This window comes from Phaseolus vulgaris, chromosome 2 (assembly GCF_000499845.2).
Source record: "Phaseolus vulgaris cultivar G19833 chromosome 2, P. vulgaris v2.0, whole genome shotgun sequence".
Lineage (NCBI taxonomy): Eukaryota > Viridiplantae > Streptophyta > Magnoliopsida > Fabales > Fabaceae > Phaseolus > Phaseolus vulgaris.
Window position 1 is genome coordinate 28968487 of NC_023758.2, and position 23724 is coordinate 28992210.

At 33.9% G+C, this 23724-nt stretch overlaps 1 protein-coding gene across 4 annotated transcripts; it reads right to left on the reverse strand.

The window, feature by feature from the left end:
* Positions 1-1409: 1409 nt before the first annotated feature.
* Positions 1410-21995, reverse strand: LOC137811273 (probable starch synthase 4, chloroplastic/amyloplastic). Of its 4 annotated transcripts, none has more exons than XM_068612949.1 (19): positions 21732-21995; positions 21363-21396; positions 21168-21237; positions 20959-21087; positions 20030-20234; positions 19449-19583; positions 19153-19257; positions 18882-18980; positions 11920-12049; positions 10595-10645; positions 10321-10431; positions 9436-9545; positions 9020-9188; positions 8429-8515; positions 8048-8119; positions 7064-7177; positions 2044-2105; positions 1844-1958; positions 1410-1742 (listed from the first exon to the last, which is right to left on the reverse strand). In XM_068612949.1, exons 1-19 carry the CDS (start codon positions 21824-21826, stop codon positions 1623-1625), a joined length of 2013 nt encoding a protein of 670 aa, XP_068469050.1. In that variant the 5' UTR covers positions 21827-21995; the 3' UTR covers positions 1410-1622. The 4 variants fall into 4 exon arrangements, with proteins under 4 accessions (XP_068469050.1, XP_068469051.1, XP_068469052.1 ...); XM_068612950.1 differs by having other exon boundaries at positions 18882-18990; positions 19184-19257; positions 21732-21919; XM_068612951.1 differs by having other exon boundaries at positions 21363-21391; positions 21732-21863.
* Between the last annotated feature and the right edge of the window lie 1729 nt (positions 21996-23724).

The window sequence follows — 23724 nt, forward strand, 5'->3', positions numbered from 1 at the left end:
ATTATTTTTGCTTTAGTTTGACTCTTTTTTTAATCAAAAATACTCTCATCAATTTATTTATCATCTGATTAAGAGTAATCCACTATATATTTGTACAAATCTTCACTGTTTATTTAGTATCACTATGCTTAATTTAGGTGGCATAATATACTTGGATTTTGTTTTGCAGCAAAGTCCTCGTAATTTTCTTATATAACAAAATACTCGATAAAATATTATGGATATTTTAAATACAAACAAAATATGATAAAAATCTAAATTTCTTATTACAGGGTAACGGATAACCTTTTACTTCTCAATCTATCACATCTAAAATCTTTGCTTAGTCTAATTTACATAAACTATTACATTATTTAATAAATTTTAGTAGAAAACCTTATTTTTACGCATGTAGTTGTATTCAAAGTTTATTTTGCATAAACTATGTCTAACAAATAAATTAATTCAAAATCATGCGATATTTCCTTTACATAAATAAAAGTTCATTTTTTTAAAAATATATTAAAATATGAATCGTATTTTTTTTTTCAGATTTTGATATATAGCGTGCATTTTATAATTTAATGGTTAAGCTAATTAATAACTTTTTAGTCTTCGAAATGAAAATTATTTTAATCCATAACCTAGCGTAATCTTGTTGAACATTTTTTTTTTCGTGAACATATACTTAGCTTTTAGCAACTCGAATATTCGAAAAAATAAGTTTGAACTTTTAAATAATCTCTTTTATTAGAAAAACTCTTAAAATTCCAAAATAAATAATAAATAAAATGACATATATAGTTTGCTAGTTTATATTCAATGTTTTCACATAAGTTAATTTAAATACAATTATGGTAGCAATATTTTTATATTTTAATCCAATAGATAAGGTTGTTAATTTTATAAAAAAAATCATACTTTAAAAGGTCCCATTTAGTTTATGTTTAACCTAATATGTGTTTGTCCTAAAATATATTTTAAAGATAGACATCAAAATAAGTTATTTTAAAAAACTAAAAACAATTTGATAATTTTAATTTCAAAGTTATTTTTAAATTAAAAGTTGATTAATAAAATAATTTAAAATTGAAGTTATTTAAAAGTAATTGGCTCGGTTAATAGAGAAACGTATTTATATTAAAAATATTTTTTAATGATAACAAAAATACATAAAAAATCATAAAATATACTAACTTAAACATGCTAAAATTACATAATATTAATTACAGAATATCAAATATGTAAAACTTCTTATTATTTTAAACAATATGTTTGTAAGGTAAAATTTTTACTTAAATAGGATTTTATAATGTCATTATTTTAAAAAATATATAATACATCGTATAAAAATATCAGAAAATATATTGTCGTAATTAAAAGATTAAAAAATGAATTTTAAATAATAAAAAGCATTTATAATATTAAAATGTTTCCAAATTGCCTCTCAATTTATACGAAATAAAGATATATTTAACCCAGATTTTACTACTATGCCCCATGGGGGAATATTAATATTATGGTTCCATTCCAACCCTTTCATCATTCTCATTGTCAAATATTTTCTGTCTCTCCCTGTACCCTTATTCATTATTGACCTACAAAATATCCCAAAATACTAAACAAAAAATGTTACATGTACTTCACATATTCTTTATAGCGGAGTAAGCTGCAAAATGAAGATCGTAGCATTCACCATCCCATGATAAGTCATGTGCCATTGCTTGCATTATTTTTTGTTTCCATGTTGCAGTGCTAGTCCTCTACAGGCAAAGGAAAGCAATTTAATGGATCATAACTGCATCAATTGTTATTTTCTAGAAGTAATAAAACTTAATAAGGAGAAACCACTAAAACTTCATACAATTTCATCAACAGCAAGGCGGAGAGACATGTTTGAAAAGCTAGAGTTGATCAGTTTTGAGTACATAGTAGCCTCATGGTCTTGGTTTATGAAGTTCCTTTCAAAAGGTATCACCCTTGCACATAGATATAAATGAAATGAGTGTCAAACAAGAACAGAAAAAAAAAATTCATCTAGCACAAAATATGTTTATGGATTACCTGTTTGTGCTAGCATCAGAGGTAAGTGCTATTGGAGCTGCTCCATATCTTAATGCTATGAGCTACACATTCAGGTTACAAAAGATTGTACGATTCAGTTGATATATAACTGTCAAAACTGTTTAGGAAGTTTTATATTTTATCCTTATTATATTTTTATTTTGTATCACAGCTGTATCTTACTATTAATATTAGGATTATGTATTTAGAAACAATCCCACAATCATAGGGATTTGTTTCTCTAGAATTAGTTGTCCATATTTCCTAAAATAACTAGCAAGCTCTCATGTATATATAGGTCTAATGACCTCATAATTTAAATAGAAGAAAATATTATTCCTTCTAAACTTGATATGGTATCAGAGCCATTTTCGAGCCTATCCTAGCGAGTGTTTGTGTTGGGCCTATCGTGCCACCCGCTATCGGGCCGCTATCGGACCACCCATAATATATAGTCCCACGCACGAGTTGGTAGTCTCGGCGTGAGGGGGGTGTGTTGGAGATCCCACATCGACTAGAGATTAGAGCCTTTCATTGTATATAAGTGGGTGCAAACCTCAACCCTATGAGCCGGTTTTATGGGGTTGAGTTAGGCTTAAAGTCCACTTCTTAATAAGCCCTCAGGTATGTGCTCCTTAACATATTCTGGTAAGTTTCCATTTTCTTTTGGACTTACTGCTTCAGATACACCCTTTACTCATTTCTGGATACTAGATTCAGGTGCTACTGACCATATGACCCCTCTACCTAAATACTTCTCCACATATATCCCATGTCCTAGCAACAAGAAAATTTCCACAGCAGATGGAACATGTATAACTGCCGCAGGTGAAGGAGAAGTCCAAATAAGCCCATCTATAACATTAAAACATGTCCTTCATGTCCCTAAATTGTCCACCAATCTGATTTCTGTACAGAAACTCACAAAAGATCTCTCTTGTAACGTTGTTTTTCATAACAACTATTGTGTATTTCAGGACAAAAACTCAGGGAGGACGATTGGACATGCTAGAGAATGGAATGGCCTATACTACATGGAGGATCCTAATCTTGGTATCAATAGTCACTCTCTCATATCTGAATCCACCATGACCAATAAAGAGAAAGCTCAACTATATCATTGTCGGCTAGGACACCCTTCATTTCAAGTTGTAAAAGTGCTCTTCCCTTCCTTGTTTCAGAATTTAAATGTGGAGAGTCTCCATTGTGAGGTGTGTGAGCTTGCGAAACACAAGCGTGTACCTTTTCCCATTAGTAATAAAATGAGTCCTTTCCCTTTTTTTCTTATCCATACTGATGTCTGGGGTCCTGCTAATATTCCTAATATCTCAGGTGCTAAGTGGTTTTTAACCTTCATAGATGATTGTACACGGGTGACTTGGGTTTTCCTATTGAAACATAAATCTGAGGTTAGCTCCATTTTTGTTCAGTTTGTGTCTATGATTAAAAATCAATTTGGAGTTAATATCAAGAGAATTAGGTCTGATAATGCTAAGGACTACTTTAACCTGGTGCTAAACTCTTTTTGCCAAAAGGAAGGGATAATTCATGAGTCTTCATGTGTTAACACACCCCAACAGAATGGGATTGCAGAAAGAAAAAATGGGCACTTATTAGACCAAACTAGAGCTCTACTTTTTCAAAATCATGTCCCTAAGAAATTTTGGGGGGAAGCCCTTCTTACGGCCACCTACCTAATCAATAGGTTACCCTCTAAAATCTTAGCATCAAAAAGCCCCATGGAAGTCCTATCCTCCTTCTACCCACACCTAAACCCTACAAATAAACTCCAACCTAGAATATTTGGGTGTGTATCCTTTGTGCATGTTCATAGTAATGAAAGGGGAAAGTTGGACCCTAGGGCTGTCAAATGTGTATTCTTAGGGTACTCAACCACACAAAAAGGATACAAGTGTTTTCACCCCCCGTCAAAGAGATTCTTTGTGTCAAGGGATGTCACATTCAACGAACAAGAGAGCTACTTCCAGCCTCATCTTCAAGGGGAGAATGTAAGAGGGGAAGATGAGCCTCTCATGCTTCCAAATATGGCATTTGGACCTGAAATTGGGACAAATAGCATTGCTGTCCCTGAAACTGAGACAAGAACAAAACAAGCACCTGAACCAGCAGCAAGACCTGAATCAGCTCCTGAACAGGCACCTGAATCAGCAGCTGAATCTGCACCTAATGGTGGTGGGAAATTCGGAAAAAATCTGGTATATTCAAGAAGAGGAAAGGTCATTCCAGAATCTATCCATGTCCAAGAATCCAACCTACCATCTTTACATGAGGTAACAGTTTCTAATCCTAGAAATTCCAATAATTCTAATGAGTTTATTTTGGAAAATTCAGAAGCACAGGAGGATCAAAACCTGGATCTTCCTATTGCCCTTAGAAAGGGAACCAGAACCTGCACCCAACAGCCACTTTACCCTCTATCAAATTTCCTATCCTTTGAAAAATTCTCTCCTACCCATAAAACCTTTCTCACAAACTTAAACTCTACACCCACACCTTCCTCTGTATCTGAAGCATTATCTGACAGGAAATGGAAACAAGCCATGGATGTGGAAATGGAGGCACTAAACAAGAACAGGACCTGGGAGCTTGTCACCTTACCAACTGGAAAAAAACCAGTAGGGTGTAAGTGGGTATACGCTGTAAAGTATCGGGCTGATGGGACTATTGAGCGTTACAAGGCAAGGTTAGTAGCCAAAGGATTCACTCAAACCTATGGAGTGGATTACTTGGAGACATTTGCTCCGGTTGCTAAGATGAACACGGTCAGAGTAATATTGTCATTAGCAGCAAATCATGATTGGGATATGCAGCAGTTCGATGTGAAGAATGCATTCCTACATGGAGACCTTAAAGAAGAAATATACATGGAGTTGCCCCCTGGCTATGATGGACAGGTTGCTGCTGGAACCGTTTGTAAGCTAAAAAAGGCTCTATATGGGCTGAAACAATCCCCAAGAGCATGGTTTGGAAGATTCACCAAAGTTTTGACAAGTTTGGGCTACAAACAGAGCCAAGGAGATCACACTTTATTTATTAAACATTCAGTTTCAGGAGGAGTAACAATATTATTGGTGTATGTAGATGATATTATAATAACTGGAGATGACAAAGAGGAGCAGCAAACGTTAAGTCAATGTCTTGCCACGGAATTTGAAATTAAGACATTAGGGAGACTTAAATATTTTTTGGGAATTGAAGTGGCCCATTCCAAGAAAGGAATCTTCATATCTCAACAAAAATATATTACTGACTTGCTTAGAGAAACAGGAAAGACAGCCTGCAAACCAGCAAGTACTCCAGTTGATCCAAATATAAAGTTGGGAAGTGCGGAGGAGGATAATGCCGTGGACAAGGAAATGTACCAAAGACTCGTGGGCAGGCTTATTTACTTATCTCACACTAGGCCAGACATTGCTTTTGCTGTGAGTCTAGTCAGTCAATTTATGCACCAACCAAAGGAGGCACATTTGCAAGCTGCCCTTAGAATTGTGCAGTATTTAAAAGGGACTCTAGGAAGAGGGATTTTGTTCAAACGAAACAAAAGTGTTCGTCTTGAAGCATACACGGATGCAGATTATGCAGAGTCAGTTGTGGATAGGAGATCAACTACTGGATACTGCACCTTCCTTGGTGGAAATCTAGTGACTTGGAAGAGTAAAAAACAAAGTGTAGTAGCTAGATCAAGTGCTGAAGCAGAATTTCGAGCAATGGCCCAAGGAATATGTGAACTTCTATGGCTGAAGATTATATTGGAAGACTTGAAGATAAGATGGGATGAACCTATGAGGTTATATTGTGACAATAAATCTGCAATTAGCATAGCCCACAACCCAGTACAACATGATAGAACTAAACATATCGAGGTGGACAGACATTTTATCAAGGAAAAGTTAGACAGTGGCTTGATTTGCACCCCATATGTGTCCACTCAGAGTCAACTTGCAGACATACTCACCAAAGGACTGAACTACAGTAACTTTGAAAGAATTATATCCAAGCTGGGAATGGAGAACATCTATTCACCAGCTTGAGGGGGAGTGTCAAAACTGTTTAGGAAGTTTTATATTTTATCCTTATTATATTTTTATTTTGTATCACAGCTGTATCTTACTATTAATATTAGGATTATGTATTTAGAAACAATCCCACAATCATAGGGATTTGTTTCTCTAGAATTAGTTGTCCATATTTCCTAAAATAACTAGCAAGCTCTCATGTATATATAGGTCTAATGACCTCATAATTTAAATAGAAGAAAATATTATTCCTTCTAAACTTGATAATAACAATCTCCACCCTGAACCAATTTTGCTTAGATTGCATTATTTAATACCAGAATGCAAAATAACTTAACACAGTGAATGTTGATCGAATCAAAAGCCAACCATCAGAAAAGAAAGAAAACAAGACTTGCTTACTTTTTTTAGAAATGTTTTTTTTTTCACTTTTAATACAAATCTGTCACATGCTATTCAATTTATTTTCAATTGCAAAAGATTTGTACATGAAACAGAAGAAAAATTCTTTGAAATTTTAAAACTGTTTTCACTGTTTCTTGTACTATATTTAAAACCAAAAGGGTGATTTTTTGTAATTAAAAGTGAAACACAGGAAATAAAAACAAAAATAAACAAGTCCTTAGGTCTCACGGATTAAGCTTAGTTCTTGCCACTAAAGGAAAAGTCCATAAGATAATAGAAAAAACAGATTTTTCTCTGTAAAACAGTGATGTGTGTTACATTTCCCGCATAAAACAGCCAACAAAAGAGAGGGAGGAATGGATTTTCTGCATCTATACCAACCATCATGAATCTCCACAGTGGCTATATTTAGTTTTCAGGAAGACTACAAAACAAAGTCTTGTAGAAACTATAATTTATTTTAGAAACAAGCAACTTCCCAGTAGCTGGGCTAACAAATTTAACTCATACTGCTTGTTTTACTTGAGCTGCTACAGCAGTGGAGAAAAAATCACCACTAAAGAGGATGATGGTCTTACAGGGATTTCGTCAGTAGGATCAAGAAAAGATTGGCACAAGATGATGTCGGACCCAGCAAAGACTAAATGCAACAGAGCTTCATCATAAGTAGGCAAAAGTTTAAGATTATCATCCTGAAGATTTTGAAAGGAATAGCAAATCATTAGTAGCAGAAAAGGAAACAAATATTAGATGCCTAAGATGAAAGCTTTTATATATATAAAAAAAAAAAGGAAACAAATATCGCTAACTCCATCACATAGATTATGAACAACAATAAATATGTTACTGAAACAATTTTCCTAAAATAATATCATCGCTCAATAAATGTATTACTTTTTTATGTTACAAATACAAACATCGATTTAATTTATTTGGGGGCAGATTAGGAATAAAATAACTAATTTTTCATTGAAAACCAGGAAATCTATCAATTTGAATTTTTTTTAAAAGCCAAAACAACAGTCATGTTGGGCCAAAGAAAAACTAAGGTTTCTAGAACATGGAAGTGTATCAACTGAGGAGAGAGAAAAGCATTTGAACATATACTTAAAATGAACAATTAAGATAATAACTAGTTAAAAAATTATTGACCATCTCTATAAGATTGTATAGCCAATATTAACTCCTCTCACCTCTCATGCTCTCACTAGATACATCTCTTTTAGAACGTACTGTCAAATAATGCAGCTTTATGACTAGATAACTTATATTGAAATGTTCACTCTGCTGAACAATGAGAAGAACAAGATATGCCCAGGCAGTTTGGTAAAAATGGAGTCAAAACTGCTAATACTAAACTCTTTGTCACAATAGCACATATAAAAGTTTTGGATGATCTACAAATATGAACAAATTATAATATATAAATGGATACAAACATTGCCTTATAAGTCGATTTTGTAAGAATAAGTTACGTTCAAACCCACTTTTGCAATAAAAAGCAAAATTAGTTATAAGGAATTATAAAAAATAAAAACAAGACAGTGTGGTGTGGGAACTACCTTGAGTTCCTCCCGAAGTGATTCAAGTGTCTGATTCAAGACTGATCTTTCACTGGTCCCCAAAAATATGAACTGCGAAGAATAATTATTCCAAACTGATTTAAACAACAAATTCTAAAACAAGAATTTTCCATAGCAAGATTTGTTTTATACAAGGTTGATTTGCGTAAGGTTTTATTAGATTATCTTCAGTATGAAAGCACAAGGCACAACCGAGATTATGTTTCTCCTGTAAGAAACAGACAAAAATTCATATGCATACTGCTATATTTGGAGCTTCCTTTTCAATACCAGTTACTGAGAAAGTCTTGAAAGCAATGAGACTGTACTTTTTTGAAAAAAAAAAACAAAGAAAAGTATAAACTCCACAGAGATGGCAACCTGGACATCATGTTGGTTAGCATTCAAGATAACTTCCTTCACCCTTTTCTCATCCAGGTCACATCCTTCCGGAATAATGCATCCAACCTGTTCAAAATTTAAATTATGAGCAGAAAAGTCAAGTAAAAACCAGTGGCATTGTATACCAGTTATACAAGTTAAAATTTTCGTCATATTGCTTTGGAAAATAAAACAGCCTTAACCAATAATTTCATCAAATGAAAATATATAAAAGTAAATAAACGAATAATTTCAATAAGAATGATGAAGAAATTTCCAAGCACAAGCAAAGGAAGGGACACAGGCAAAAGCTGTTCACTTTTTCCTTGGAAGTTTTATTGTTTTGGCTTTCTGATTTCATTCTCTTCATCTTGATGAAGTACTTCTTTTTAACAAAATAAGATATTTGCAGTTCACTTAACCCCAGTAGTATTTTAAATTTGTTAGTCATTAAGATTGCCTTGGAAATCTTTTAATCTTTATTACAGAGTTATCACATTCACATTGTTTGTACTATGTTACACTTTTTTCTCTTTGTATATATTTACAATGGCACACAAATAAATAAGAAGTAAGGGGTGACCCACTTACAAGAATACTAGAAGAATGTTCAGATAACCCCAGCTGCTGCAGCAATGAAACTTTGCAAACAGCTTTTCCATTTATATTTTCAGCATTGAAATTTTCTGGAAGAAAATAGTCTGTTGAAGGATCCCAAGTTGATTTGTTTAATCCATAAGGAGCAATGACCAACTTGTCCCTGCAACCAAATGTAATTTTCCTTGTTGAATACAAAGGGAAAGACAGAGGGCGGAAGCTTTAGAGTGGAAACACATTATCAAGCTAAACAAGGGGCACTACTTTTAAAAAACTAACTAATATATTTATCAGCCAGCCCATTTACTATGTTAACTATTTCAGGTTAATATTGATTTGCAAGGAAAGACAAAATAACACCTCATCAAACACAAAACAAGATTGAAAGTACGTTATGATAGCATACTTACCTATGATCATTTAAAGTAGGTTCCAGTTCATGACTCAGATTATGAACAATTATGTGCTTTGGATAGATAGACGACATTATTACAACTCTATTTGAATAGATAATTCCACCCTGCAAATTTGATAGAAGACTCAATGTTGTACACTCATGAGACAATACACAGTCTCGAAAAAGAAAAGAGAGACTGTGGCACAGCATATGTTATTCAATGAATAAATATTACAGTTTGAGGGATATAACACAAAAAATAAGTCAAGTGTTTACATGACTAACCTCCAAGAACAAACATTTATTCTATTCCATAAGATGGTCAGACAATAACTACTTGAAACTTTCACATTAAATGCTCAAATGACTAAGCAGCAGAGTTCATAAGCATCACAAGACATGCATGCACATTTTTCAATAGTATGAAAATGCAAGGCTCTCATTCTTCCAGCAGTGACCTAGGGGAAAATTTTCCTCTTGTTTTCCTTCTTCAATGCAAGGTAAATATTTGCTACCTAATTAAGAGTCTCAAATGGTAAATGTATAGCCTGATAAGGAGTTTCACAACAATTTTCAACAAGTAAATATAAATATAAATGTAAACTCGTGATTACAACCCCCTTCCCCAACTCCCAAAATTAGGAAGAATCGAATCCATGACTGCATATGTTGCTGAGATTTCATAAAAGCATTAGGTCACTGCTCACTATATACATATAAATAAATAAGGTTTCCTCTGAGACACATACTGAATGGTTATCTAAAATAACCAGTCTGGTCCAAGGGCTTCCTGAACACGTCTTCAAGAATAAGGGGAAAAATAAAATTAAAAAAGAAAGCTGCAATGGTTTTTCAATAAGTACGAGAAAAATAAAGAATACAAAAGTAAATAGCACACCTTTAAAATATTGACAAGTTGTGTGTTAGTGTTGTCTTGTAAACGATCAGGGCGATGAAGTTTTAAAGGATCAAGCCCGCATAAGGCCAATTTATCTGGTTGCTCAATACCCTACATAGACCGTACATTCAATCATTACAAGACTGACAAGACCAAATATAAACTCCATAACAAACGATATGTAATTTTTCATGAAAAATTCAGCTGGAAGAAATGTCAAGCTCAGAACTTCAACACAAAGTGCATATCTAAGAGGACAAGATCTGTGACTAGCCTGTGAATTGAAGCCATGGCATGTAAATAATATCTTGGTTCCTCCAAGTCCCTAAACAAAACAAATCATCAAGAATATTACAGAAGATCTTTTTTCTATGTAAAGAACCAGAAACAAAAGAATAAGTCTCAATGAAAAGATTATGCAACAAAGCAATATATTCTTCCGTAATTAAATCACTCTCATACATATCAACAAAATCTATGCAAAAACAAATTAAAAAGAGAACAATTTAAGTGCCATAAAGAGTAAAGACGGTTATAACACAAGACACTAAGTGCAGTTTCCAATCAGCCACAGGATAGAGAAAGTAGAGAGATGCTCTCCACTCCTCAATGGATGAAGAAAGGGATCACTGGAAACAAAACTAGAAAAATTTCCTCAGTGTTGAATTTTAAAAGGATCTACTACATTAATTATTTTCCTAAAACTCTGTCCTAATTTACAATAAATCACACAAATACTGTAGTTCAAAAAGAGAAAAACTATCTTATTCATTGGTCGAGTAATACAATGATGGTATAAATAGACAGAAGTGGTTAGAATCTGTCTAGCGAATTTGATTACAAAATAATTTAACTTGAAGCTAGGAGAAAATCAAGGATCAAAACAGATCAGAATCAGGGTACGAAAAGTGGTAGGCATGAGGTGAAAGGCTACCAGAAGCTGTTCATAGCACAATGAAGGTGTTCAAAGTTACAACGAAGGTGGTTGTAATAAATGCGTACAAAGCACAATTTTGAGATGGAAACAGCAGCTAACATTTTTAACACAGCAGCAATTTCCCAGTAATAGCAAGTTCAATCAGACAAGACTAGACAATTTCTGAATATTATTTACACTACAAAACTGTACAAGGCTCTTGATTTATAAAAATGTCCTAATAATACAGTAGCTAAAATTTGTCCTAATTTACAATAAATTATAACTAAAAATAATGTGGGACTATTACAATAAGATCTCCAAGGTAATGCCAAAAAAAGGTGAGGTGGAGACATTTGGGAAACCAAATAACAAGACCTTAAACTATCAATTGTCAAAATGAGGAGTTATTTGAAGCCATTAGAATCCATTTTCCCTTTCCTTGTTTATTCTCCACAAATCAAATGGTATAATCAATGTTTAAAGTTCGTGTTCCATTATTAGCTTGAGCAAAATAGCTTTCAGATGAATTTTTTTTCCCTCTTCTCTAGTGTGAATTATTGTTTCACCTTCTATCATTGTCAGTACTCTTGGCATCTTTTTTCTCATTAGTAGAGACTTTCAAATAAATAGAAAAGATTTGACAATCAAACTAACTAAAATTTGAAATTAAGAACAGACACCTGATTAACAAATATATCCCAGAAAAGGGGCCCAACTATGGCAGTCTCCCAATTATGAAGATGCAATACATCAGGCTGCTTCCCGCATTTTACCATATAATCCAATGATGCCCGACAAAAGTAGGAGAACCTGATGGCGAAGAAATCATATTAAGATTATTGACAATCAAGTACACCAGAGTAAAAAAAATGGTGTCACGTGCAATTATGTGTAGAATATAATATTCCCTAATTTTAATTGGGTGGGGTTATTTTTCTTAATTCCTCTCTTAGTATTGTGCACAAATTCATAGCTTAATATCTCCAGATTAGCATTTATTTAATCTGATTTTCATGGCTATACTTGTTATACCGACTGCTGTATATTTGCCATAAAAATAACATACAATTCAGTTCTCTTAGAAGTGAAAACTTAATTAGATCAGATTTTACTTTCCTGTCACCTATAACAGGAAACTAAGGTGCAGATGAGATAGTAACCACGAGAGTATCCTTCTTATTTATTTCTTTGAAGATAGTTTGAGTGCACAAAAAGTCAGTCATAATGGATTTCAAATTCTCCTTCTTTATCCTGGATAGGAAATTTTACAATTTGCAGGAAATTCAAAACATTGAATTTGAATTGCTTTTATTTCAAATTGTTTCATTTTTCAAATGTTTTTGTTTGCACATTCAAATTTATTAAATTTTATTTTTCTTGTTTGAATAGAGTATTTCAATTACTACCAAATACAAAAATTATCACCAAATAACACTGGTGACTTCAATCGAAAAACAATCCCTGCATCGACAGAAAATAATCACTATAAACTTCAATTGAAAAAAAAAATAGCTGAAATCCACTAAAAAATAGTCTTACCTACATTGATCTAGGAAACTCTAACAAACATCAACTGAGAAATAGCATTGACCTACATCAGTGGATAAATAATCTCAAGAATATCAACTGGAAAATAACCTCTACTAATGTCAACTAAAAAACCTTGACTTACATCGACCAAAAAATAGTTTGATTACATATATAAACCCTAGCTGACACTAGCCAAAAAATAAAATATCCTACTAGTGTTGATTGAGAAAATCCTAATTAACGTTGGTTGAAAAATATTTTTGACCTAGGTCTTAGTCGAAAAACATCTCTCACTCACATCAACATAAGAACACCATTGATTTGAACAAATAACACTTTTACTAACATCAATTGAGAAATCACACTGGTCTGTATGACAAAAAATAACCTTGAAAATAACTATAATCAACTTTAACCTAAAATAAACCTGTCAACGATGCGCCAACCTTGGTCGAGCCAAAGAAAGAATACGAAGAAAAGAGACATGATTTCAGAGAAGAAAGAGTATAAAGAATTTCAAATTCTTACTTTTTTTAGGTAGAATTTGAAATACTCTACTTTTAAGTAATCAAATTACTCATAAATTCCCAGAATTTCAATTTCTTTAAAAAATTCTTGTACAAACAATATATTTTGTCATAAAACTTTTTAAATTTTCTTTAAAAATGAATTACCCTCTAAAAATTATCCATCCAAACACTACTTAACTTCTATTCTTTTGAGCATTGCAATTTGTGACTTAATTCATATATGTTTTGTTGCAATTGTGAGCTTTCTAGTTTTGAATTTTGTCAAAACTGTTTAGGAAGTTTTATATTTTATCCTTATTATATTTTTATTTTGTATCACAGCTGTATCTTACTATTAATATTAGGATTATGTATTTAGAAACAATCCCACAATCATAGGGATTTGTTTCTCTAGAATTAGTTGTCCATATTTCCTAAAATAACTAGCAAGCTCTCATGTATATATAGGTCTAATGACCTCATAATTTAAATAGAAGAAAATATTATTCCTTCTAAACTTGATATGGTATCAGAGCTCCTGATCTTTAGGAGTCTCTGACCGTGCCTGAAAACCCTAAGTTGCAGTCGTCATTGCTGCACAACATTGAGCCTTGCTGCAGCCTTCATTGCTGCACAACCTTGGCCTAATCGCAACCTTCATTGCTGTGTAGCCTTCACCGCGGCTACTGTTCACCGCGGTTACTGTTCACCACGCACTGTTCATCACGGTTACTGTTCACCGCCGCTACTGTTCATCACTGTGATGGCTGAGATCACTGAGATCGTGAATCCTATTGGGGACAGATTCCAAACTGCTGGAGAATTGCAGAATGTTCATTCTGCTTATAGATTAAATGGAAAAAATTATCTCAAATGGTCTCAACTCATTAGAACCATCTTGAAAGGAAAAGGAAAGGTCAGTCACCTGACTGATATGGCCCCTGATGAACAGGATGCCAAGTTCAAATCATGGGATGAAGAAGACTCCATGATCATGGCATGGCTGTGGAATTCAATGGTCCCAGAAATCAGTGATACCTGCATGTTCCTTAAATCAGCAAAGGAAATTTGGGAGGCAGTAGAACAAACCTATTCTAAGGCCAAGGATGCTGCTCAAATATATGATGTAAAAGTGAAAACCGTGGCTGCCAAGCAGGGAAACAAATCTGTTACAGAATATGCCAATCAACTCAAGTCCCTATGGATGGAATTGGATCACTACCGAGTTATAAAAGCAAAATGTTCAGAAGACTCAGCAATCCTTAAGGAGTATATTGAACAAGATAGAGTCTATGATTTCTTGGTAGGCCTGAATCCTGAATATGATCAGGTTCGAATCCAAATCTTGGGAAAAGAGAAAGTCCCAGGGCTTAATGAAGTGGTAGCCATTATTCGAAGTGAAGAAAGCAGGAGAGGACTGATGTTGGAGACCCCAACTACTGAAAGCTCAGCAATGAAAGCTGAAGGAGGAACAGCCATGCTAACTAACCAGAAGAAAAGCAGGTTTTCCAATATAGAGAAAAAACAGGAGGAAGTCTGGTGTACCTACTGCAACAAGCCGCGCCACACAAGGGAAAAGTGCTGGAAATTACATGGAAAACCCCCAAGCAGAGAATGGGGCCAGAAAGGAGGCCCTCCAAAAAGGGAAGGACAAAGACAAGCACACATTGTTAATGGACAAGGAGAAGAATCTGTCCAGCTGAATCATGAAGAGATAGAAAGGGTAAGGTCCTTCCTTAGTAAATTGGAGAAGCCCTCAGGTATGTGCTCCTTAACATATTCTGGTAAGTTTCCATTTTCTTTTGGACTTACTGCTTCAGATACACCCTTTACTCATTTCTGGATACTAGATTCAGGTGCTACTGACCATATGACCCCTCTACCTAAATACTTCTCCACATATATCCCATGTCCTAGCAACAAGAAAATTTCCACAGCAGATGGAACATGTATAACTGCCGCAGGTGAAGGAGAAGTCCAAATAAGCCCATCTATAACATTAAAACATGTCCTTCATGTCCCTAAATTGTCCACCAATCTGATTTCTGTACAGAAACTCACAAAAGATCTCTCTTGTAACGTTGTTTTTCATAACAACTATTGTGTATTTCAGGACAAAAACTCAGGGAGGACGATTGGACATGCTAGAGAATGGAATGGCCTATACTACATGGAGGATCCTAATCTTGGTATCAATAGTCACTCTCTCATATCTGAATCCACCATGACCAATAAAGAGAAAGCTCAACTATATCATTGTCGGCTAGGACACCCTTCATTTCAAGTTGTAAAAGTGCTCTTCCCTTCCTTGTTTCAGAATTTAAATGTGGAGAGTCTCCATTGTGAGGTGTGTGAGCTTGCGAAACACAAGCGTGTACCTTTTCCCATTAGTAATAAAATGAGTCCTTTCCCTTTTTTTCTTATCCATACTGATGTCTGGGGTCCTGCTAATATTCCTAATATCTCAGGTGCTAAGTGGTTTTTAACCTTCATAGATGATTGTACACGGGTGACTTGGGTTTTCCTATTGAAACATAAATCTGAGGTTAGCTCCATTTTTGTTCAGTTTGTGTCTATGATTAAAAATCAATTTGGAGTTAATATCAAGAGAATTAGGTCTGATAATGCTAAGGACTACTTTAACCTGGTGCTAAACTCTTTTTGCCAAAAGGAAGGGATAATTCATGAGTCTTCATGTGTTAACACACCCCAACAGAATGGGATTGCAGAAAGAAAAAATGGGCACTTATTAGACCAAACTAGAGCTCTACTTTTTCAAAATCATGTCCCTAAGAAATTTTGGGGGGAAGCCCTTCTTACGGCCACCTACCTAATCAATAGGTTACCCTCTAAAATCTTAGCATCAAAAAGCCCCATGGAAGTCCTATCCTCCTTCTACCCACACCTAAACCCTACAAATAAACTCCAACCTAGAATATTTGGGTGTGTATCCTTTGTGCATGTTCATAGTAATGAAAGGGGAAAGTTGGACCCTAGGGCTGTCAAATGTGTATTCTTAGGGTACTCAACCACACAAAAAGGATACAAGTGTTTTCACCCCCCGTCAAAGAGATTCTTTGTGTCAAGGGATGTCACATTCAACGAACAAGAGAGCTACTTCCAGCCTCATCTTCAAGGGGAGAATGTAAGAGAGGAAGATGAGCCTCTCATGCTTCCAAATATGGCATTTGGACCTGAAATTGGGACAAATAGCATTGCTGTCCCTGAAACTGAGACAAGAACAAAACAAGCACCTGAACCAGCAGCAAGACCTGAATCAGCTCCTGAACAGGCACCTGAATCAGCAGCTGAATCTGCACCTAATGGTGGTGGGAAATTCGGAAAAAATCTGGTATATTCAAGAAGAGGAAAGGTCATTCCAGAATCTATCCATGTCCAAGAATCCAACCTACCATCTTTACATGAGGTAACAGTTTCTAATCCTAGAAATTCCAATAATTCTAATGAGTTTATTTTGGAAAATTCAGAAGCACAGGAGGATCAAAACCTGGATCTTCCTATTGCCCTTAGAAAGGGAACCAGAACCTGCACCCAACAGCCACTTTACCCTCTATCAAATTTCCTATCCTTTGAAAAATTCTCTCCTACCCATAAAACCTTTCTCACAAACTTAAACTCTACACCCACACCTTCCTCTGTATCTGAAGCATTATCTGACAGGAAATGGAAACAAGCCATGGATGTGGAAATGGAGGCACTAAACAAGAACAGGACCTGGGAGCTTGTCACCTTACCAACTGGAAAAAAACCAGTAGGGTGTAAGTGGGTATACGCTGTAAAGTATCGGGCTGATGGGACTATTGAGCGTTACAAGGCAAGGTTAGTAGCCAAAGGATTCACTCAAACCTATGGAGTGGATTACTTGGAGACATTTGCTCCGGTTGCTAAGATGAACACGGTCAGAGTAATATTGTCATTAGCAGCAAATCATGATTGGGATATGCAGCAGTTCGATGTGAAGAATGCATTCCTACATGGAGACCTTAAAGAAGAAATATACATGGAGTTGCCCCCTGGCTATGATGGACAGGTTGCTGCTGGAACCGTTTGTAAGCTAAAAAAGGCTCTATATGGGCTGAAACAATCCCCAAGAGCATGGTTTGGAAGATTCACCAAAGTTTTGACAAGTTTGGGCTACAAACAGAGCCAAGGAGATCACACTTTATTTATTAAACATTCAGTTTCAGGAGGAGTAACAATATTATTGGTGTATGTAGATGATATTATAATAACTGGAGATGACAAAGAGGAGCAGCAAACGTTAAGTCAATGTCTTGCCACGGAATTTGAAATTAAGACATTAGGGAGACTTAAATATTTTTTGGGAATTGAAGTGGCCCATTCCAAGAAAGGAATCTTCATATCTCAACAAAAATATATTACTGACTTGCTTAGAGAAACAGGAAAGACAGCCTGCAAACCAGCAAGTACTCCAGTTGATCCAAATATAAAGTTGGGAAGTGCGGAGGAGGATAATGCCGTGGACAAGGAAATGTACCAAAGACTCGTGGGCAGGCTTATTTACTTATCTCACACTAGGCCAGACATTGCTTTTGCTGTGAGTCTAGTCAGTCAATTTATGCACCAACCAAAGGAGGCACATTTGCAAGCTGCCCTTAGAATTGTGCAGTATTTAAAAGGGACTCTAGGAAGAGGGATTTTGTTCAAACGAAACAAAAGTGTTCGTCTTGAAGCATACACGGATGCAGATTATGCAGAGTCAGTTGTGGATAGGAGATCAACTACTGGATACTGCACCTTCCTTGGTGGAAATCTAGTGACTTGGAAGAGTAAAAAACAAAGTGTAGTAGCTAGATCAAGTGCTGAAGCAGAATTTCGAGCAATGGCCCAAGGAATATGTGAACTTCTATGGCTGAAGATTATATTGGAAGACTTGAAGATAAGATGGGATGAACCTATGAGGTTATATTGTGACAATAAATCTGCAATTAGCATAGCCCACAACCCAGTACAACATGATAGAACTAAACATATCGAGGTGGACAGACATTTTATCAAGGAAAAGTTAGACAGTGGCTTGATTTGCACCCCATATGTGTCCACTCAGAGTCAACTTGCAGACATACTCACCAAAGGACTGAACTACAGTAACTTTGAAAGAATTATATCCAAGCTGGGAATGGAGAACATCTATTCACCAGCTTGAGGGGGAGTGTCAAAACTGTTTAGGAAGTTTTATATTTTATCCTTATTATATTTTTATTTTGTATCACAGCTGTATCTTACTATTAATATTAGGATTATGTATTTAGAAACAATCCCACAATCATAGGGATTTGTTTCTCTAGAATTAGTTGTCCATATTTCCTAAAATAACTAGCAAGCTCTCATGTATATATAGGTCTAATGACCTCATAATTTAAATAGAAGAAAATATTATTCCTTCTAAACTTGATAAATTTTCATTCTCAATTTATCAATTTCCCCATTAAACAAAAGCATTTCAAAATTATATGATTAGCTTCTTATATGAACTTCGAAGTGCAAGTTTTTTTATAGCTTTTAAACAATAACAAATGAAAACTAGATAAATCAATCATAACAAATATCATTTCACTCACCTTTCAAAATCATCTGGATAGCCATATATCATCTCACGGTTAAAAAATGATGAGAAGTACTTTGGCTCAATCAAAGTGACTCCAATGCCATAAACAACACTGTCACACACTAAGAGTAAGTATAGAATACATGAAAATCAGTAGCTTTTAAACAAGGAAAAAGATGTGAAATAGTATTTCGAATATACTTCATTAGAACCAGTAAAATTACTTGACATTCATTTTATATGGAGACTTGCAGTAAATAAATAGACAAAGAAGCCAAACTAACCCAGTCCAAATTCTATTTCCATGCAACTGACCATTAAAATATGAGTAAGCCTCTATATTAACTTCACGCAACCCTTGCACTTCATCTAGGTTTAAACTTGCATACCTACATGAAATTAGATACATCCAAATTAAGGAATTATAAACATCTAATTAGACTAATTTACCCATATAAAATAGACACCAAATGCTTACAGAGCACAAAATAGACTAAGAAGTTTCATGCTCATATTGATTGACAATTAATTGAAAGAATGACACAAATGACAAACAAATAAAGGAACATAAATATCTTACTTTGGCAATATAACCTCTACCAAATGACCCTTTCTTTGAAGTGCACGAGATATGCCGGTCACATATGAAGCTACCGATCCTCTAGGGACCATTGGTGTCATTTCTGTGCAAATGTGAACAATATGAAAACCACTCCTGAATGAAGTTGGTAGAATAAAAGACAATCAGATTTCAAAAAACTACATCTGAGACAGGAAAAGTGAAAAAAGAAAATAGTAACTAATTCTACTAGTCATTAGCCAAAAAAATAACTAACATGATAAAGATCCAGAACTATAGCATATAATTTCAGCAAAAACCTAGGCTGACTCGGTATCGTATTAATCATTACATGTTTTAGTGCTTATGCATTTACTAATTTTAAACACTCAGATATTTATGTCTCTCTACATGGTTAGTTACTTCTTTCAGTAAATTGAGTATGCTACAAGCTGTTTGCCACTACCACAGTAAAATAAAATTGCTGAGAATTTGAAATGTTTCCAGAAGTTTCGGTTGACACATAACGCAACAAAAATAGGATTACCCATTGACTGCTGTAAGTATGAAGGAGGAAATAATCAAAGGCAGGCAGGATTTACTTTTTGTGTCCATGCGAAAAGTGACGAAGTTCTCCTAGAAGTTCAGGATCTTTTTTGCGTGAGATGATATTAAAAACATCCGCCAGACTCACTTTGTGGTTAATCACCGAACTTCTTAATTCAGATGCTTCTCCAGGGCTAATCATGCTGCTAAGGACCATGGCATCTATCCGAAGCAGCAACTCTGAACAAGTTGATAGATTATCTGGGTTACAAAAATACAAACAGAAACATACAGTTCAATGAATTGTCGATAAATTGTATAAATAATAGATTTTTTATCATAGATTTGAAAAACAGTACTCAATTCAACAATGTTAACACAAATATCTGCAAGCCATTATGTTTAGTATTCAACTCCAAGCTGAGGACTTGAGTCTTATAATTAAGGGATTCTAGTGTGGGTTTACAAGGCCTTGGGCTCTCCAACTATGATGACTAGATTTTGGGGTGTGGTTCTCAAAAGGCTCTTACCATTTGGTATCATAGCCTCCCATTGCATCCCTTAGCTGCAAAGGAGCGGCACAGGTGGTCATTGGCATTGCACTAGAACTAATCAAAGGGAACTGGAATTTTGCCTGGACACCAGGACTGCAGAGCATGGTACGATGTAAGGAATCAATTGCTAGGTATGGGACTAGAGTCACACACTGAAAAAAATGGGAATTTCGAATGGGTTTATAAGATCTTGATTTTCCAACTACATTTAACTAAATTAGCCTACAGGATAGGAGGCAAAAACTAGTCCTTTAAGCAAAGGGAAGAAACCAAATGCAATCGAACATGTGTGTATGTGGAATCATGTTTCAGTAGTACGACAGAAGATAACCTAGAGGCTGCTAACAACAAATGACATTGCATTTATTTGACCAAAAATATGAATTATGAGGTATAAAAGCACGTGCTATATTTAAACCATCACCTTTTACCTTTACCAGCACCAGCCTGCTTTTCTGCTTCCAGTTTCTTAATCTTTTGTAGTAGCGAGTGCTTTTCTCTGCTTGTTTTCTCAAGTTCCTCAATGGCCCCAAGGCGTTGTTTATTCAAGAACAGTATGTCTACATAACGAAAAAATAAACCAGAAGTTATTTAACTCTCTTGTACAAAGCACAAGTATGAATAAGGTGAAAGAACTAACTCTGTTGAGCTTCTTTGAACGATTGCCAAATATTATCTTGTTTCACATTCTGGCCATCATTGGATATTGTCTAACATACAAAGGGGGGGAAAACATTAAGAACTAAGAAGGCAGTGAAACCCATGCGAAAAACAGAGAACGAAGAGTAAAAGGACATGTGAAAAACTCAACAATTTTGAAACAAAAGCAACATACCTGGGATATGTCCACATTTTTATTACCCTCTGACCTAAGATACAAATTCCTAAGTTAGTTTCCGACTAAACTCGTATATGAATCGGCTAACTCACAGGGGAAATATTTAAATTTAAATAAAAAAGAACTTTAAAGAATAAAAAATGTTACTTATATTCATGTAAGCCACTGACATATAAGTCATGCAAAGAGGTTAAGCAAGAATAATCCCTGAGATTAATTATATAAAATCATGAACTATCAGAGCAAAAGGGACAACTTTTTGGTCTCTGAGGCATCAAAGTTGGATTTTGAGGACACCCCACTAAGAATATAAATAGTAAAACATAAAAAATTGTGAAGACAGAGAGAGTGGAGTAAAAGTCTGACCTCAGACAAGAAGGAGGAGGAAATGCAATGGGTTTTGGCACGGAGGAGAGTGGAAGACGAGGAATCGCTGGATGGAAGAAAAACAATGTCCCCATATTCTGATGCGAGTTTGAGGATCAGAGATGGAGGCAATGAGTGATATTGCGAACCCACCCGTGTCCATGATGATGTAACTGTGTCTCATCCAAATCATTGTTGCATTTTGAAACTACAACCATAAACACTAGACAATTTGCCAACTAGGAAACACGTGTCCACTCATGTGCTGCCTGTGAATTTGATCACCCCTTAACATGTTGCTTAACGAAGTTAAAAAAAAAAATACTTAAATATACACCTCTGATCAATCAATTCATCAAGTCTGAACTAAACAGTAAAAGGGTACAGCATCACTTACCCTTTTTTCAATTTGCTATCATTAAGGTGGTGGTTTTAGATTAAAATAAAATAAAAAGTTTTTTTGTCAATTTTTTGGACAAGTTATTTATTACTGTATTAGTATTAATTATTTGTTTGGAATTAGGAAGTTGATTTGAGAGAATAAATTTGAAAAAAAAGTGTCAAAAATTAAGGTTGTTTGGATAAAGATAAATGATAAAAAAAGTTTATAAATATTTGTGAATGATTTAATAAATATAATAATTTTTAAAAAATTTAAAATAATATATATAATAATTAATTAATTTACATTATTATAAATTAATTTTTTACTAAATAAAATTTTATAATTAATTAATAATTTCAATTTTATTATTATTATTATTTATTTTTATTTACAATTTTTTAATTATTTATTATAGTTGTTATTTCATAAATTTATTATTTATTATTTATATTAATTATTATTTTTTATGTTTATTAATATTTTTTATTGTTTTAATAATTAATATTATTTTTTACATTATATTATATAATTAATTATATTTATTTTATTATAATATAAATATAAGTATTAATAAATTAATAATATACAAATATTAGCGTATTTAAATAAAGTATATATTCATAATTGATTATGAATATATATTTTATTATATCTAATTTTATTTTCTTTGCAAATCTTCGCATTTATTCAAAGAAAAAATACTGAAAATATTTTGCTTCGTTTTCTAATTTTAATTAATTTTTTATTTATTGAATTTCGTGCTTTCTTCAACATTCTTCTTTTGTTTAAAACAGAGCACTAAAGTATGATGATATTGTAACTAGACTTTTGTTTCGCTGACACATAAGAGATTTAGTCACTCGTGTTATGCTATTAAAAAAAATTCTATTTTAATATAATTAAATGGCTATAAGAATGATTTCCTACTGTATTATTTCAAAGAAGTTTTGCTATTCTATTTTTTAATGGGGATTAAACAAATTGGAATCATCCTTTCCTTTCTTATTTTTTTCTTTAATTCACGATAGACAGATAGAGCATATTATATAACATATTGTGTATGTATGTACTGACAAAAACAATATGTATGTATATAATTATTATTTAAATTTGAATACGCTTAATTTAAATTTAGTGTTACAATTAAATTTGAATTCCATACTCTCTGTTTGAACATTAATTTAATTGTTTTCAAATTCAACTAATCTGCGTAAAAACAGTTTAGGGCTTTCTCTGTTGTGGAATACTTGCATTGTGGCACGAATTAAATTAGGAAAATTGTGAAATTTTAAATCAAGAACAAATTAAATACGTGCTACTCTCATTTTAGAATATTTCTTTATGGTTTTTAATCCCCTTTGTTGTCTCTACAACATACTAAAATTTCGAATAATATAACCATTTGATTGTTGCTATTGATCAAGAGTGGTGTTTCACGAGTCAAAAACAAATTTAATTTCCCCATAAAGTTTTCGAACAAATTTCTTCATGCTTAATGTGATTCATTCTTTGACTTGGAGCTTTCCTTTCTAATTATGTTGCATCCGACATGCTAGGTTGATATCAAGACAAGTTGCCCTTTGTAATATAGTTTTAGCATATTCCCGA